Source organism: Alosa alosa, chromosome 18 (genome assembly GCF_017589495.1).
Source record: "Alosa alosa isolate M-15738 ecotype Scorff River chromosome 18, AALO_Geno_1.1, whole genome shotgun sequence".
NCBI classification, from domain to species: domain Eukaryota; kingdom Metazoa; phylum Chordata; class Actinopteri; order Clupeiformes; family Clupeidae; genus Alosa; species Alosa alosa.
The window spans coordinates 23,392,326-23,410,992 of record NC_063206.1 but is presented as its reverse complement, the minus strand read 5'-3'; the positions used below and the strand labels follow the sequence as shown (position 1 = coordinate 23,410,992).

General features: G+C 44.5%; 2 protein-coding genes across 8 annotated transcripts in view; both read right to left on the bottom strand.

Moving 5' to 3' along the window:
* LOC125311405 (striatin-like) overlaps positions 1 to 13,709 on the bottom strand; it is a 42,060-nt gene extending 28,351 nt beyond the window's left edge. For 3 of the 4 annotated variants that reach the window (XM_048269421.1, XM_048269422.1, XM_048269424.1), the window contains exon 1: positions 13,334 to 13,708. In XM_048269421.1, the coding sequence (XP_048125378.1) occupies positions 13,334 to 13,547 (214 nt within the window). In that variant the 5' untranslated portion in view covers positions 13,548 to 13,708. Of the gene's footprint in view, positions 1 to 13,333 lie in introns of all 4 variants that reach the window. The other variant, XM_048269423.1, reaches the window with a different exon arrangement.
* An 880-nt stretch (positions 13,710 to 14,589) lies between these two features.
* Positions 14,590 to 18,667, bottom strand: part of heatr5b (HEAT repeat containing 5B) — a 39,074-nt gene continuing 34,996 nt past the window's right edge. For all 4 annotated transcript variants that reach the window (XM_048269195.1, XM_048269198.1, XM_048269199.1 and 1 more), the window contains exon 36: positions 14,590 to 16,141. In XM_048269195.1, the coding sequence (XP_048125152.1) occupies positions 15,834 to 16,141 (308 nt within the window). In that variant the 3' untranslated portion in view covers positions 14,590 to 15,833. The remainder of the gene's footprint in view (positions 16,142 to 18,667) is intronic.

Here is an 18,667-nt window from a genome sequence, read left to right as displayed (position 1 = left end):
CCATGTCTTAATCATCTGCAACCTTGTCTGCCTGCCTATCGCTGACATTACATTAGGGCTGCAGGTCTACAGAGATCAGCCTGATTCTCTCAGTAGAACTTTGACCCTGCTGGTTGCCTAGAAGCAGGGCCAGTGCTCCGTAGCTTTGAACATCTTGGATAGCTCATGGTAGGGCAAACATAGACAGACATACACAAACACAGCCCTCCTCCACCTCCATCTCCACCCAGCCCCAGTAATCCATTATCCACGAGTATTGTGTGCCACAGACAAAGCAGAGATAAGAGGTGGAAAAACGTGCCGTATTTACAAGGCAAACAAACCCCTTGGCTTGGCACCCTCACAAGGCCGGCTCGGTCACAGCACAGCATGGCTGGGCGAGGGGCGATGGCCCAGCTGATAGGGAGGCCGAGGGCATTCCACACATTCCAGACACACACACACACCTGTTGTCTCCACTGAAGAGGTGTCAGGTAGTGGTAGTAGTAAATTAGACGTTAAATTAAATTGTTTAAAATCTACATTTCATTAAAAAAAAAAACAAATCTAGAACTTATGGAGGTAGTAAGAGGTAAAGAGGTAAAGTTCCAGAGAGAGAGAGAGAGAGAAAGACAGAGAGAGAAAGAGAAAGAGAGCAGGGACGCAGGGTCCGAGTTACAACCAGAGCCCGAGCAGGAAGTTCTCAGAAGAGATGAAACAAAGAGTGGAACCAGGCCAAAGTCCAGCCGATAGCCTATATCACAAAGTGACACCATAACACACACCATGATACGCATACACACCTCACACCAGCTGTGCTTCCAAAGATGGCACAGGAATAGAGCAGCCACAGACCGGTCTGGAGATGGCAAGACTCAGCTAATGAGAATAAAACTACAGCATATTGGATCAACACTACAACCTGATTAAAGGACAGCCATTTTTAGGTGCATCATTATACCTTACAACAAGCATCACTGTTTCGGCTCTGTCCTGCCTTCCTGCATCTTCAGGGATCTACTACAGTGCAATCTGTATGAATGTAAGTGTGTGTGTTGTCTGTGTGCATTAACAAACTGAGCAGGCAACACAAGACAAAACAAACAAACAAAAAAAAAGTTACCTCTAAGTTACCTAAGAGCTGTGGATGCTCTACTCCGACTTGAACTCTCATAAGCCAGGCTGGGTCTCCCCCTCATTCCTGGCCTACAGGCTGCTGTAACTTAACTTAGCAGCTTGGGCATTCCTCTGGGGATTGCTCAATGGCTGCTTCTCTAAAGAGAGCTTGACTGAGAGAGAGGACTGAAGAGGGCATATGGCCAGCTGTACTACTTTGTTGTGGGCAGGAAGGCACCTCTCACAGCCCCTGAGCGAAGTGGTTCACAATTTGGGGAAAATATCTAAATTGTGATTTTTGTCAGAGATTTTACAATTGCGATTTGATCTGCGCTATCATTTTTGAAAGTCAAACTTCAGTCCAATATTCAAAATTTTGCTTGTGGCCACTTGTGATCGGTGAGAATGCCTTGCACAGCATTCCTACTAGGTGAGCTTCATGGTCTGTTACACAAGGAGGATGACATGCATATAAAAATATATATAGATGCAACATATAGACATATACATGTGACAGGATAAACCATTAGGACAGAGCTACACGATTAATTGAAACCAATTAGTTAATTGTATTATTTCAAATTGCGATTTCAAAATCGATTAGCCTAATTGTGCAGCCCTACCCTAAGCCATCCAAGATGCTTAAAGCTACTGAGCACTGCCCCTGCTTCTAGGCAACCAGCAGGGTCAAAGAGAATCAGGCTGATCTCTGTAGACCTGCAGCCCTAATGCAATGTCAGGGATAGGCAGGCAGACAAGGTTGCAGATGATTAAATACCTTAGATATCTATGTAGGTCATAGATAACTAAAGGAAAGTGTCTAGCACATTAGTCATTTGTTTTTGAGAATGAGAGTATGAGTCTGACCACACACACACACACACACACTATATAGAGAGAGATGAGGTGGGATCAGGGAAATTACCCAGGCGGACTCCAACCTTGGTCAATTTATTTATTTTCTTTTTTTTATATAGACTCTATGAGTGATGCACTGACTGGAGAGCACTTTAAATGTTGTTGTACCTGTGACAATGACGATAAAGATCTATTCTATTCTATGGGCATGTGGACCCGATATGGTACGGGTGCTATAACCACTTGTGCCACAGCGCCCCCCAACAGCGAGTGCCTCTTCTGCTTTCCCTCTGTCATATAGTGGGGTACACGAGGGAGAAATGGTTGGCCTGGGTTTGAAACCCAAACCAGACACTGCTAGTCCCTGCCGCTTTGGGTAAGAGTCTGGTAAATCCCTCACACCCCAATCCGACAAAGAAATACAGTGGCTCAGAGATAGGCGGGTCCTGACTGAGGTGATTTCCCACTGCCTAAGCCAGACCTCAACACTGATGACCTCATAAGAGAGAAACCTTGTTCCCTTGCAGCTTGCAGTGTGAAGTGTGGAAGAGTGAACCTGAACAACTGAATTGTAATTGCCTAAGTCTTTCAGGTCAGTTCAGCTGGGTTGCCACCTCTGGAGGCTAAACTATCCTAACATTCTCAGATTGATTGCCAGGCGCCCAGACAGGACCAAAACATCATTACACTTGTGAGGACTGGAGGTGTTTTCATTCATTGAGATTATCTGTCTCTTCATATACAATGAGCATGCGGTCACAGGCCTTGTAAAATATCCCTGAAATCAATGCTGGGGAGTGATACCAGAGCTCTGGTCTGTTCTTTTGTCTGGCGGAGAAACAAAGAAACACCAGAATGGTGAGTGCATTCTTTCTCTCCCCCAGAGCACATTAATATTACATAAACTCATGGTGAACTCTGGTGTGAAGACACACAGGCAACCCTCCCCCTTCCCCCTCTCTGTCCCCCACCATACTGCTGAATGCTTCATGAACAGTGCTCTTTAACGCCAGAGGCAGTCAACAAGGAAATGATGTCATCCACATGTGCCCAGATTTCCTTGACTGACAATTGTCACCAGAAAGCTCAAGGCAATCTGGTAATATCAAAGCAGGCTACATTCCATGTTAATTACTTAGTTTAGGAACAGTCCCATTTGTGGTGTTTGAGTGATTGGTGGGAAGCAATTTGGATTTTACAATTCCATTTCCACGGCCCTGAATGGAAGCTTTTAGTCCTACAGTGCTTTTGCAAGGAGGCATGCATGCATGCCTGTGTATGTCTGCTTGGCAGTGGAAAAGCCAGAATAACCATGACGATAGAGCCATGACGCATAACCATGACGATAGAGGGAAGTAAACGAAAGGGAGAATCGAGCCTTAATTTTTTTTTGTGTCCCTAATGACTTCTGTTGCCATGACTTCATATGGAATGCCTTTTACTCACGGAAAACAGAAATGAGCCAAAGCATCTGTAAGGGCACGGTGCTCACAGCAGAACGTCAAGCCCTTGGAGAGAGCAAATGGGCACACACACACGCACAAGCGCACACACTCCCATTCGCGCACACACACACGCACTCTCCTGTTCCTGTTCCCCAGAGTGTGACTATAGGGAGTGGAGCCATCACAGGCAGCCAGACACCTCTATAATAGGCGAGCGTGTCAGAAAGAGGCCGATGATGAAAACTCAGGAATCAGAATCGGAATGTGAATGGAACCACTGGCTGTGTTCCTCCACCTGATGAGCTCACATGGGTGGGCAGGAGGCAGAGGGCCAGCCACTGCCCCTCAGAGCCCCTTACACCACAGGAGGGAAGCTGAAGGACCAAGCAGACCATCAGCCCGCCAGGATTAATACCTCACTGCTGGACTAGTTTGTGTGGTCTCTGGGCATGGAAGCACATAATACCAAGTGCTTAAGTCAGGTGCCAAATCACACGCTTTAGTACTGAGGGAGGGGGTAGTTGAGATGCTGCAGGAACAAGTTAGGCTATTCACCAGAAAAAAAAAAAAAAAAAAAAAAAATCATCAAGCTGCTTATGAAATATACTGAAGTCAAGAGTAAATGTGTGTCGATCTGTTTTCTCCTCCTGTTTACGGCCTGCTGACTGCTTCGCTCGGGAACACACACGCTTGACGCCATCGCCAGAGGAATTCTATGTGAACATCCCCCATCCCTCTATTCAGCATGGCTGCATGTGCACTGCTCCCTTCCTGAGGCTGGCTGCCTTGTTTCCCCATCCACTTAGAGGCCCATCTAACTCATTACGCTGTGGATGAGTGCCTCACTACTGTTGGATACCGATGGGGCAGCCTGCCTGTCTCTGGGTCTCTCCATCTCATCGCTCCGTCTCCACTCAAGCCACACGCCATCTTGGCTTAGGGACCACCAAGGCAGCTCATAGCACACAGCACAAGGCCAACATATGAAATCATGTTAGCATATTAGACCACACAAGCAGACACATGCAATGCATGCATGAAAAAAAGCCCAGCAGTTGTGGCTGATGATTAGGCTACATCCCATCCACAGAGAGAGCTGATGTGCACTGTGCTAGAAAGATGCTGAGATGGGCTAAGCCCCGTACCGCTTTGTGTGCCTTTTCAGAGTTCAGCAAGCAAAAGCTGGAAAATGCCTGCAATCATTGTCTGTGACTGTCAGCGTTGCAAAATGCACAGCAAATAGCAATTACTAAGATTTATACACTGTGGGGACTGAGGCGTAGATGGATGGCAGCGTTTATTTTTTTGTTTTCGTTTTTTTTTTCTCCTTCAGCCAACAAAACAAGGGGACTGGCAAGAGCAGGAATGAAAAACGTGCGGAATGCCACTTGGTTTGGAGTGGAGGGAAAACAGCTGAAAAACAGATCAAATTTCTGATTTGACTTGCATCCAAGAGGACAAGAGCAAAATTGAGAGAGGAAAAAAAGAGAATGAGAGCGATTGAGAGTGAAAAGGAGAGCAGAAAGAGACGGAGAGAGAGGGAGAGTTTGCGGGGAGCTGCCTTGCAGTGCCAGAGGAAAAGTGGGTAACCCACTTACTTCCTACTCGCTAGAAGATCCTCTCTCTCTTGGTCTCTTATTAAAATTGATGTGCTTAATGACTGGTAAGACAGGGATGTAGCTCCCTAGCCTCGCTATGCTGCCCATTCGCTGCCTGCCTGGGCCCAGCTTGATGCATGGGTCTGGAGGGAGAAAGGAGGGGTGCGTTGGCCTTGTGGGGTTGACCACCCACACAGCATTATGGGTAGGGATGAATGGCTCGAGTCTGGGGGACTGCACGATCAGTAAAGTATGTGTGTATAGGTGTGTGTATGGGTGTGTAAAGCCAAAAGAGCAAGCAGAAGAGAGATATGAAGAGACATGGCAGGACCGACTAAAATATGTTACTGTGGTACTCGTCCTCTCCTTCCACCTCTGGGGGACAGAACAGTCAGTACTGTGTGTGAGTATGTCTTTTTTGTTGCTGTTAAAGGACAGCTCCAGTCTAAGAACAACCTCGGGTCTATATTTGGATGATAGAGAGTATAAATGGCACAAGTGAGAGACGTCACTATGCAACCTCATCACCTGCCCCCGGCACTCCTGCTACTGGGTCATCGCTGCCTATCACAGTCCATCCCCCTGTACCCTCTGCCTCTGCTTTGAACCCTCTGCTTTGAAACATCTAAATTGGTCCTCTTCCAGCCTCCTCCTCCTGAGCATGATCCCGTCTCTTCCATGCCTCCTCCTCAGCATCTCTCACATGCATCTTCCTCAGAGTCTCTCCCATGCCACCTCCTCAGCTCCCTCATGCCTCCTCCTCCTCCTCAGTGTGATCCTGCCTCACTCATGCCAGTTATTGTCAGCAAACCAAACCCCCACCCGCCCGGCACCCCTCCCCTCTTACTGGCAGAGGCATATAGTTGGAGAAGCCAGATGAGATCAGATCATATGAGGATAATTAGGACATCTGGTCTCTAAGAGAAGACAGAGCTCTTAATAGTCCGCTGCCGTAGTAAGTAAGGGGCTATGTGGGCAGACTAAAGGGACTGGTGATTAGGCGGCCTCTTTGCCGTATAAAATGTCCTCCTGGTCCATAGACACCTTTGCCCAGCTCGTGATATCAAATTAGAGAACGCTAATGAGGACCTGAATGTGGAAACGTGACAGGGACAAGACAAGTAAGCTAGCCAAAGACAAATGCTCTGGCTTTTTAGGACGAAAAAGAATGTTTGATTCACACAGCCACAGCTATTATCTAATAAATGCAATGAACTTTAGCTGCTTGGCTTAATTTGGCTCTCAAAGCACACTTTTTCAGAAAAAAGACAAACGCAAACTGCCCCAAAAAAAAAAACCTTCAGACAAGGTCATGAAGTGATGACGAAAACAGCCATCACAGCCAGTGGTAGGACAGTGCTCTGACAGGACCATCCACGATGAGTCCTACAGCTATTTCCACATCTGTCAAACAGCATTCTCTGGAGTCCCCTGCATGTCACAATCTCCACAATGATCCCGTGGATGGAGCCTGACAGTTGAATGACGACCAGACCTGCAGAAAATATTGACTAAGACCTTTATTCAGAAAAGTGTAAGCTAAACCAAGCTCTCCATCTCAAAGCAGAGGGCCATGCACTGTACCTGTTTAGAGAATCTGCTTTTCTTTAGTTACAAATACAATCCCATCTACTCTGATAGAACTGTTAATGTAACATTTCAGACAGTCCATCCAGACTGCATTCTAATGAGGCAATAACCTTGAAAGAAATCAGTAGTCTTCCTACACATGATCACATCTGGGCCTATAACCATTGCAGGCCTTGAGCCTAGTCTATCTTGCACACAGGCGAGCTGGCTCATGGCATGCAATGGCTATAGGCTATACTTGGACTTGGAGAGGGAGACGGGATCCTCCCTTGGTTTCCCCTGACTGCGCTGGTTTGAAGTTACAGGGGGGATGGGGTGCCCACCACTCACGTTTCAGGGAAAGCAGCAAGCGAGAGCCTATATCCACCAACAGTTCCAAGAGACGCCCTACAAACTCTTTCGGAATGTAGGCGATGTGATAAACCCCATATGGCCATGTTTTGCCACTAACTAAACTACTGTGAGATACGAATAACAAATAACAGGACAAACACACCAATTGTCTTGACTGCATCTTGCACAACATGTGGTCTACTCCGGACAAGCTAAAGGCACTCCTGAAAATCTTCAATATTTCAGAGTCAGAACAGAGGTATATGTGGCTCACTAGAACACAATTATACCTTTTTACTGAACTAGAGGCTTAAAGAAGCCCTATGCAGGTCTGGTTATTCCTTCGCTGTTTCTGGGTTTTCGCCTGATTTGGGCTCGCATTTTCACGACATAGCTCCCCCTGCAGCTTCGGTAGCAAGTGACTGCTACGCTAAACCCCCACTAGCTAGCGAGCTAGCCATCAAGAAACCAAGCTACACACATACAGGGCTCACAATAAAACGGTCGAGCAAACATTGTTCAAGAGACTATCAAACCACATTACAAAAACGAAGTTCACCCAAGGGTAGGCTACTTACAATTTCAACAGCAACAAAGCAAAGTCGGAGTCCGTTTTGCAGTCTTTTTAGAAACTACAATCTGACTACATTTTCGAGGCGCGATTGGATACTTACGCTGAGTCACATCCGGATGTGTTCGGACCGCGACCAGAAAGTTGCATATTCGTTTTTTCCGCGGAGAAGCACTAGGGGGAGACGAAGCACCAAATGACCCAAAAAGTGTTGTAGAACCATCAGAACGACTCTCAACCTGCATAATTAAGGTCATTTTTGCTAAAATTGTTGCATAGGGCTTCTTTAATTCATTTTGCTCTTGTAGCTGAGAGCCTCTTGCTTCTATGTTCAGTAATGTGCTAGGCAGGCATGTGATGCCACCCGAAAGAGATCAAATGAATTTTGGTTTTATCAATGTGTTGTAAATAAACTGCCGCCTATTCCCTGTATGGTTATGGTTACGCTTTTGTCCAGCTGTTTTTTGTAAGCTGTAGCTTACATGATCAGAGAACCTCAAAAACACACAACCAATGACTTTTTTTTTTTTTTTTTTTTTTTTTTAGTGACTGAGCTTGTGGGACATTACTCAAGTTCAAACGGCACTCAGCCACTCAGAGTGAAGCTTCATACACACTAACCATTCTAACCATATTACTGGCTTCCTGTGCCTCACTGCTGCGAACAGTAAGAAGGCGGTTCAGTTCAACACACACACACACACACACACACACACGCTTAGAAAGAGGGTATTACAGAGGTAGTGTTGGAGTGAGAATGATGAAGGCTGCAAGGGCCTGGAGAATAACAAGGACTTATCCATTAACAAGGGGGAAAGTAAAGGGAAATATATTACAGAAATGAACCGACTGCAATGCAGTGTAACAGTTAACACTAGTTTGAAACGTGCGTGTGTTAAAATGTACTGAATTTAGACTGCAATTTCAAGGGCAAGTGCAGATTCAGGGTGCAGGTAAGTACATACCCTCAACTTGAGAAGACAATGCAATCTCTTGTGGTTAAAACAAATGCAGAGGAAACGAAAGGCGGAGCAAGCATTCAAAAAAGACAATGCTCCAATTGCCGCCCAAACGCAGCTCCACCAATGAGCTGTGCTTTTGAGCTACCAGTTCTCATGATGGCGGGAGGGTTCTGTAGCACAGCTCAACCAATGAGCTGTGCTCTTGAGCTACCACTTCTCATGATGGCGGGAGGGTTCTGGAGCACAGCTGATAAAATAACCACGACAGGAAGTTCAGCTCTGATAGACACACCACTCAGAGATGCCCAGTCCATTACCCGCCCCGGCCATGCGATTACAAACATGCCTGCATCACGACTCAAGTGTCACACTGGCTAAAGACCTTGCCATGAGGTCACGTCAATTAGACACTCACTCCGCCACTCAATAGGGTCTTTTACTGAGGAAGCAGAGCTCAATGAATTAGATTGCGGTAGTTGGTGTGACATTCTCCTTTCGTGCTGTTTGGTCAATCATGCATGCTAAAAATGTACCATAATATGGAGTTCGCCAAACGCTGAGGCTGAAACTTGAGGTGAAGCCACTTCCTTTTGCCGCTTCCCTCCCAAACCCATCCCTCTCTGGAGCTTGTGGTGTTCAAATTTGATTAAAGGAATTTAAAGGTCCCTTTTAAAAGCAGAAGTTTATGCAGAAACACTGTGCATTCTAGGATCAGAGTAGAGTAAATATACATCAACTATTTGAGCTTGCTAATTAGCACACACCATGCAAGTAGAGATGATGGACGACTGCACGACCTCAAAATCATGCCAGGCTTTTATCATTCGAACTTAGAATTTAACACGTTCCGTACAGCTCCAACAGGGCCGTGCCCCTTACCCTGGACACTCCAAAAAAATAAGCTCAAAGCGAACAGAAACGCCAAATGCAGCTAGCGTCCTTGCCCCGCTGTCCTGCCCCACTTCTGCCTAAAAAGACATCATGCTCACTTGACCTTGGGAAATGGTTCTGACAAGGCGAGGCCATGGCACTTCAACCGCACGTCCCTGCCTCTCACATGACTGTCAGCAGTAATTAGCCTCTGTCAGAAGTAGGCCAGCCCTGATGACTCCCAGTCCTCTGGTCACTCGAACACCTCCAGGGCCATAGCCCCCCGCCTAACCTCGCCTATCTATCTATGGCCCGGTGGGTGATTGCTCTACACTGTGAAGGGACCAGCATCGACTGGCTGGCTGGTTGATAAAAGAAACACAATGGCAGCCACACAAACATACAACACAAGTGTCAGGTCACAAGGGGAAGGAGGGGTCAATGGCCACCTCGACAGACACAGTGATGAGGCGTAAAGCAGTTGAGTAGAGCAAGATAAAATAAGACCTACATCGATGAATCGCCATTTCACAAGACCACAGAACTAAGTTACTATTATGCAAAGATGCTACGCACAGACACAAGCTGCGATTGCTGTTATTGACTGCAATCAATCATGAATTCATTCCATCAATCAATACTTATCATACAACAAACACACCCTGACCATTCCACACCCATGTCTGAAAGTGACCTGATTGATCAAGATTGATTAGTCAATTAAGGTGAGTCCATCCAACCTTTTGGAACACTTATCACTAGTGTAACTATTTCTTCCATCTCCTTCACCCACACACACACTGAAGTCAGGGCTATATGCAATGTGACAGTGCTCAGTACAGTACAATCACACTTTTTCATGGGGAACGCAATCACTCCTGACCTTTCACTAAGTCTTTATCTGACAGCCTCGGAAATATGCAGAGCATTTACACTGGTACTGGCTCTTGGTATCCTCGTCTGTTCCTAGAAAGGGAGAGCAGAGGGAAATGATCTGGAGGGACTGATAGATAGCCTAATAAACAAATTTGTTGCGTGGGATTTTATGTGAGCACTACAGTAGGAGGAACACGTCAGAAACTGTGATAGAAAAAAAACTGATTTAGAAATATAGAACAGGGGTAAGCAACATTGTTCTGTGCAAATTATTGATTGCTGAAACACATCTCTATGGATAGAGATAAGCTGTGCACTTCTTGGAACTGTCAATTGTGAACATCATCACTGCATCAGCAGCATCCCAATGACTCTCCGTCAATTAATTTCCTTCCCATTCTGAGATTTGCATGTGACATTAGCGTTACTGTGAAAAGGAATGTCCTTCCTGCGGCTTCTAATTGTTTGGAGGAGATGAAAGGAGCCCGAGTGAGCAACACACACTTCCCACAGAGCTTCTGTCAGTTCGGCAGCCAATGTCAGCACATCCACGCTAGTGAAATGGAGAGGGAACTGCTACTTATTTCTCCTGCAAAATCTCAGATGCCACAACTTCTCAGTGTAATAAACCCACACAACATAGTTGCCACCAACACCAACATTTAAGTTTAAATTGAATCAACACATTTGGCATCAATTGAAAAGTAGACTTCAGTAGTCAGTAGTAGTTCAGTAGTCTTCAGTAATTATATGATAGCATAACCTCTATAGTCTTGTCTGAGTTTCACAAAGGATATGGATTAAAAAAATTAATCAAAAGTAAAACCATTTCATAAATGAAGCTATATAATTTAGTATGTAAATCATTGCCTGTGCCTGTATGTTGGCAATATACTGCAGCAGTCATTAAATAGAAATGCTTGCAGTCCCATAATAAAATAAAACCACACAGGCGTTTATTCAAGGGTCTCCTTCTGAAATTAAATTAAATTAAATTAAATTAAATGAAATGCTGCATGAGTCATTGCACTAACCAGAATAGAGCTCATGGTAAAGCAACACAATAGTCCTAGGCAGGTTGCAGAGATAGACACCAACTATGAGCCTGTGTGTAACATGTAGTACGTTTGTGGAGAACAGGCACAACAGGAGAAAAAAGAAAACTACAACAAGAGGCTACATCCTCTGAAATGCTGTGGGTGCTTCCAAAGGGCATCTCCCTTTCCTTCATTTCCTTATTTTCTGCTGCTGTGCTTTGCTTTCTTTCCATGTCTTCTTCCCTGAGTCACGTCACCCACTCAGAGATATTTTTACGCAGCCTTGCAAGAAACAAACAGCGATCTGGAAAAAACTTCCTCCCAGGTTCTTGATACTCCTTGCTCCAACACCATCCTCTCTAAACATCAGTCCAAAGGTTTGGAGTCTGCAGTGGCTGTGTGTATGAGGTGTATTCCGCTGATTGACAGTGGAGTTGAACATGCCCTTTCTTGGGTTAACATTCAGGAGAGACAAACAGGCATACCATTTACAGCATAATTTCTCGGAAGAATAGTCTGCTAAGGCCGATGGATGACGAGAAGAGGATTGCATCTACTGGACCATAGTCCGGTGTGTCGACCACATTATGCCGTGTATGCTCAAAGGCATAAGTGGCATTCTGAGGATTGCCAAATGTCAGGAAACCACTAAGGAAGCATCTGAGTCCCTGTCTCATTGTTCTGTCTCCGTCCTTCCAGTCCACAGAGGAGATCAGTAAGGGACACAGGATGGAGACATCCATTGCTGGTTTGCATATAGCCACTCATCAGATTATAACAATTAATTTTATGCAAGATAAGATGAAATATGTGCATCCAGAACGTTCCCAGACAGACAGCACTTGTTGTAAAGCCAGGATTATTAAGTAGGGCACACACAATTAAAAGGAAAAACCCTGCGCTCAAAAGCACACAAACGATGAGGTAAGCGCAATGGATGACGTCGCAATAATAATAGTAGGCTAACTCACTCTAAGCAAAAATCTATCCCGTACACTTATTCAATGCATTTTTCTTTCAATTATTGAATAAAGATGTTAATATATCTACGCAACATATTACTGGTCACATTAAATGCAATATTTAGAAATTGTGCCAAGACACCGTATTTAGCTGCCAGGTTTGATGTCACTACCTCTGTGCTTTTATGAGGAAGTATCTGTCGAGCTGGCTAGCGTTTTAAGATTGCTAGCTACACAGCTAGCTCAGCAGCTAGTCAACTAGCTATCTACTCAAAAACGAATAAGGAGCGTTGGACGCAATGCAAGATATATATAATTTCTGCCCAGTGACTATGTTCAAGACTATAAAATGTTCAAAATGGCGCAATCTAACTGCTGACCTATGCTCCACTTATTGCAAGTCTACCCACATGAAGCTTGCTAAATAATTAGCAGCTTCCTCAATTTTATAGCTCGGAGGCTAACGTTTATGTTAGCTAGCAGGCTAACTGTTACATTTGTTTATGACAAAGGTTGGAAGCGGAATAGCTTGCCGATGCCTAGCAAGCAAATACACGCGCTGAAATCGCATAAATTATAAGAATGTATAAGAACAAAAAGTTATTTATACTACAAGATATGGAACACATTAAACTGTAATGTAAACGCTTACGACGCAGAAAGGGATACTTTGTTCCCATCGAATTCAACTAGTTATCAGATAACTAGCAAAGAATAACATTACTGTCTTGTGTCTGCTTTTGCCAGATTGAGCGTTTTGATAAATGTAGTAAACTGTGGGAAACTGCATTCAGCATTCCAGTAGCTACTCCACAGTTCTGCCCAGAGGAATCTAGTGTATGTAAGCGTGATGGAGTGAGTTCATAATGTGAGGTTATTGAAGAGGTGAAGTTGGATGCTCTACTGAAAAAAAACGGATGCTCACTGCACACCATTTCTAGCGAGGAGTTCAAATGCAAGTTATTCTTTTCGAATTCTTCTGTAACTCACTGGTGAGATAGCTTGAATTGCCCCCATGAGCTGCGGGTGGTGACTTGCCACAACAATGTTTATCAGGCTTGCTTGACCATCGTGTGCACTTCACTGCGCGCACGAGCCCTGGCCATAAAGATAGTTACAGACATCAGCATTTCTTACCTGTAATTCGGCCCGCTCCACCTCCCATTGTGCTCGTTCCACTTCAAAACGGGCCCATTCGTGCTGCAGGAAGTGCAAGATCCCCGGGATACTGTACTGAGCCCTTACCGCCTCCCCTCCATCGCCTTCGGGCAGTGGTCCTTTTCCTCCACTTTGCAATATCGAGTTGTTATTATTGTTAAAAAAGACGCCGGGCCCTGCCTGTTCGTCCATGGCCGGGCTCGGGTAACAACACGGTACCAAATCGTTTCTGTGAAGATTCTCCTCCGCCGCTAACGTTAGTTCTCTCAAGATATGCGCCGCACTGAGAGCGTAGCGTAGAATCTGCCAACGGCGAGTTGAACTGGGGGAGAGCAAACTCAATTTCTGACAGCCAGCTGCCATTCAATGACGTCAGCCCGCATACTCACGCCCACAAGTGAGTGGGCGTTTCTTGAGACGCTAGTCGAGGCTTGTGGCGACGTTCCTGCAGAGACAAAAGGATGCAGCTTACAAAATATGTTATTGTACACATGTTTAAGTAAAGTTGATCAACATAATAAAGCCAAGATAGTTTTAATATCAAACACAAATAAAGCATCATTATATTAATTTGTACAAAAAGTCATAATGATCATAATCATCATGTCACATTCAATTCAACGCAAATATCCTCATGCATTTGAGCTTCTAGTTGTTGATCACATTGAAATCAAATATTACACTTAACACTTAATAATCAACGTTGAAATGATCCATTAACGGTATTCATATCAGTTATGTGGACATACCGTTCCTATTCATATCAATTCCTCTGGCAGAATAAGTAAGTATAAGTATATATACTCTTTTGATCCCATGAGGGAAATGTGGTCTCTGCATTTATCCCAATCCGTGAATTAGTAAAACACACTCAGCACATAGTGAACATACAGCGAGGTGAAGCACACACTAATCCTGCCCCAGTGAGCTGCCTGCAACAACAGCGGCGCTCGGGGAGGTGCCTTGCTCAAGGGCACTTCAGCCGCTTTCTACTGGTCGGGGTTCGAACCGGCAACCCTCCGGTCACAAGTCTGAAGCGCTAACCAGTAGGCCACGGCTGCCCCTGTGAATAACTGACACTGTGGTATTTAAAGACAGAATGTGCTTGAAAATTAGGATTAGGTGGATGTAGCCTATTATTTGTGCTCGTCTCGGGAAAGCCAGATCCTCTCAGCTGCTTCCCCAGGAGAAAACTGATTCAGACAGGTGAATATCTAGACATGGCGTGATCAGCTCTGATGCATCTCATGTCTCTTTATTGTGTTTTCCAGTTTTGCACCATCACAGCATATTACAGAATTCATAACAGACGTCAAGACAACAAACCAAAATAATGGAAACTTCAGTTCCAGTGTGTAAAAGCTAAAAATAAATATCTTTAATGCCATTCCAATGTTGTTGTGCAGTTCATTCATTTATTTCACATTCTGGTCCAAGAAACAAACAGCAAAAACAAACAAGAAATGGAAAGCAATAAGACAAAATGTAAATTCACTTTATCTTTTTTGTGCATTATCACTGACATGCTTTTTGATAAACAATAAACAATATCAGCAATACTTCACCAGTGTTGATATGGATAGATTAATGTTAAGTTAATCCAGCAGGAATAAAATGGCGTTTCAAATCTGCATTGACACTGCCTTGTATGACACAAGAAAACAAAGGCAACCAGCTGACATGAAACAGCTGAAAATGTACCTGCATCTCTAGTGAAATGGGGAAACTGTATACAGACTTTTCCATGATCCTTTCAAGCTATGCTTTAATGGTAACATTGGCAAGTCTTTCCACATTAAGGTTATAAATGAACCATGCTAGACTCAAGAGTATAAGAGCTAGCTGAAGTAGTCTGCAGTATGATTTCTTGTTAAAAACTAACTAAGGAATGAATGGGGAAAAAAAATCAAACATAAGGCATCTAAATAGGACAAACAAGCAAGGAGGAAGCAAGGCAAAATAACAAGGACAGAACAACATACAGTGACAATTAAAGTTACACGGGTCAGTGATTCATTGAGAATGAGGGAAATGACACCATGATATAGTGCTTTCAAATGTGCTTCATGAAAATGTTCTATTCATTACAATTCATAATGCAGTGTTCCATGTGACTCGGGGTGGAAAGGGAGAACATTCTGGAAAATGAGATTCCAACAATAAAAATCCCTTTTACAAATTCACTGCTGTAAGCACATGTTTCATATAGCGTCTGTGACACACAATATTAAAAAGGCCCTTTAATCCGTATGTACACATACTGTATATATTATTTCCACTTTTAGGGGGAGTGCACTCTCAAAAGCTCAGAGGAATGGCGACACAAACTCACTCTTTTACACACACACACACACACACACACACACACACACACACGCACGCACACGCACACACGCACACACGCAATCCAGTGACAGATATCAGTAAAACACAGTGAAACACAGTAACACAATGTGGGAATGAAAAGATACGGTCTCTTCAGAAGAAGCTCGTCTTGAGTTTGATCGTGGGCGCGGCCTGCACGGTGGGCTGGGCCTGCCTGGCTGCTGCCTTGGCCTTGCTGCTGGCCTGATTGGCCAGGATGGCCGTCTCTAGGCGGGTCTTCAGCTCGGGCGCTGCCCCAATCACAGTTTTGAAGGCGGCTGGGTACAGAGGCCCGATGCGCATCAGGTCCTGCAGGGCAAAGTTGTGCAAGCCCTTGGAGGCCGGCGCAGCCGAAGAGAAGGCGTTCTCGTCCAGCAGGTATGACACCAGGGTGGGGACAAGGAGCGCCAGCAACTGAACTCCTGAAAAGAGAGAGAGAGAGAGAGAGAGAGAAGATAAAAGACAAAAGACAAGAGACACAGGTGAGTGAGTCACTGATCAGACTAGAAGGGCAGGTGAGAACAAAGAAAGTGACTGTGTCAAAGGGACATGAAGTGACAGGACGCACGTACAGACAGACAGACAGACAGACAGACAGACAGACAGACAGACACACACACACACACACACACACACACACACACACACACACACACACAGAGGGAATATGTAAGTAAAGCAGAGTGCCAAAGGAGAGGGGTATGAAGCAAACATTAGATATTATGGTTCTGACAATAGATGTGGGTGAGGCGAGACTGACAGGTTCATTGTGTGCTCACACTGAGTGCTCACAATGGCGGCAGCGATGACCATTTTTACATATAATTATACTCCATCTCCTAGAGGACCCAAGATTGAGTCATCTACTCTAGCCTGACAGCTGTGCAGAATCCAGTGGACCTAAATTTAACAATGTGTGCAAAACAACCCAAGGCTGTTTTATGATTATGGTATTTAGCAGATGCTTTTATCCAACGCATCTTAAACATTAGATCAACAAACAAAATACTACTGTAATAGTCTTTAACATTAGAATAAAAGAAAAGTAGCAATGTATTGCAAAATTACCTATACTTCAAACAACTTAATTTTATCCAATGCAGGTTTGTTTTTGCGACTGGATTCCCCAAGCTGCTGAGCATATTTTATTTTACACATACCACTTCCACCCTTACCCATTGATACAGTACATGTGGATTTGTTTACAAACAGGCAAAGATAATCTCCTAAGAGCCATGTCGACTGACAAGGTAATATTACTCGATTTCATACAAATAGTAGGCTATTGCACAATTGGCGCAAAGTCATTTATGATTTCTCAAGGTTGCGGAAGTAAAGCTGCGAGGTTGATTCTCTGTAGACGGGTAGGTTACGGGTGGGAAGGTGCACCATTCTCCCAATTACAAATTAGTTTACCGTCAAAATGACTTCGAAGATGTTATATTATTTAAACGTAAGGCATCCTATGTACATTTTTAATGTTATCATTTCAATCAGTTTAGAGTTCAATGACTGGGTTGAAATCTCTTCCTTGAGGCTCTCTCTTTTCCTCCGTCTCTCTCTCTCTCACACTCTCCTCTCCCCCCTCACAGACTCTCACTGCCTCCATTATGACACTACCACAGAAGGCTGATGACTAACACTCACAACTTCCTGTCCACCAAAGGTGGCTGCAGAAAACCCCATCCAACGGGTTGCCCCTTACACACATTGCAAATTCCCATCACACACACACACACACACACACACACACACACACACACACACACACACACACACACACGCATAACCATTCAGAGTCCTCCAGGATGGTGTTGCGAGTGGGGACACTCTCACAGAAGGAAGCACTAGACAGGGCAGACTGAGGTAACACAAACTGTTCCAGGGCGATGAGCCAGTTGATGTAGCGCTGCGCTGTGCTGCGCTGTGTGTCTGCCTGTTTAGAATTCAGCGCAGGTTCAGAGAGGCACTCCGAGATGCAATTACAGAGCAGACACGACAAGCGGCTCCACTGACCCAATCGGAATCATCTAACACACAGCCATGCTTTACACCAGCCATCTCTGGATACACACACACACACACACTTTTGTCTGAGCTTTCAGACAAACAAAGGAGAGATGAGAAAGAGAGAGAGAGCCTGTGTGTGTGTATGAATGACTTTTCACTTAATAACGTTCTGCCTGTTTCAGTCTCCACAATAATAATTCTGTCTGCCAAATACTGCAAACATTTATATACATTTATTCAACTGTGAAAACATGTACATCAAAATGTAACTTTCACAGTGGGACAGCGTGTACTGTAAGATCGACATAAAACTCAAGAGTTGGAATGGAAGCTGAAGTTGAAATGAAAGTCAGCAGCCCATAAAGAGCACCAGACCGAAAGTTTCTCAAATAATAGAACAACATCCAATAGACTTGGACATCCGTTCCTAAATTTCATGCAACACATTTTCCACTATGCCTGATTTTAAACAATGAATGAATGATATTATAAATGTCACATCATTAAAAAGAAGAGAAATTTAATAGATTAACACTACACTGATAATCCCTGTCCCAATCCCAATCCCAGTATTCCAGCATACTCACACTTTGCAACAGCTTTACCTAGAACTCATTTAAATGAGGGGCAAAGTGCAAAGTCAGGCAACATGCAACAATGAACAGCACAATCAATTAGCTAATTCAACACCATGAGTAAGATCCTATGTTAAAGTTACAGTTACCATTGACCGACATTTAGCAGAAGCTCCTTAACCACTACACTACCACTGCCCACATTAGCGCTGCTCCATCCGAACATGCTAAGTGCAAACATGAGTGGGTTAGCGCAGTGCTCCCACACACCAGACAACGCTTTAGTTCATGTGCCAGACACCTCACTCGATGCCCACCTCTGCACTTCACCCATCATTTAAATAGTGGGGTAAGTGCTTGCGC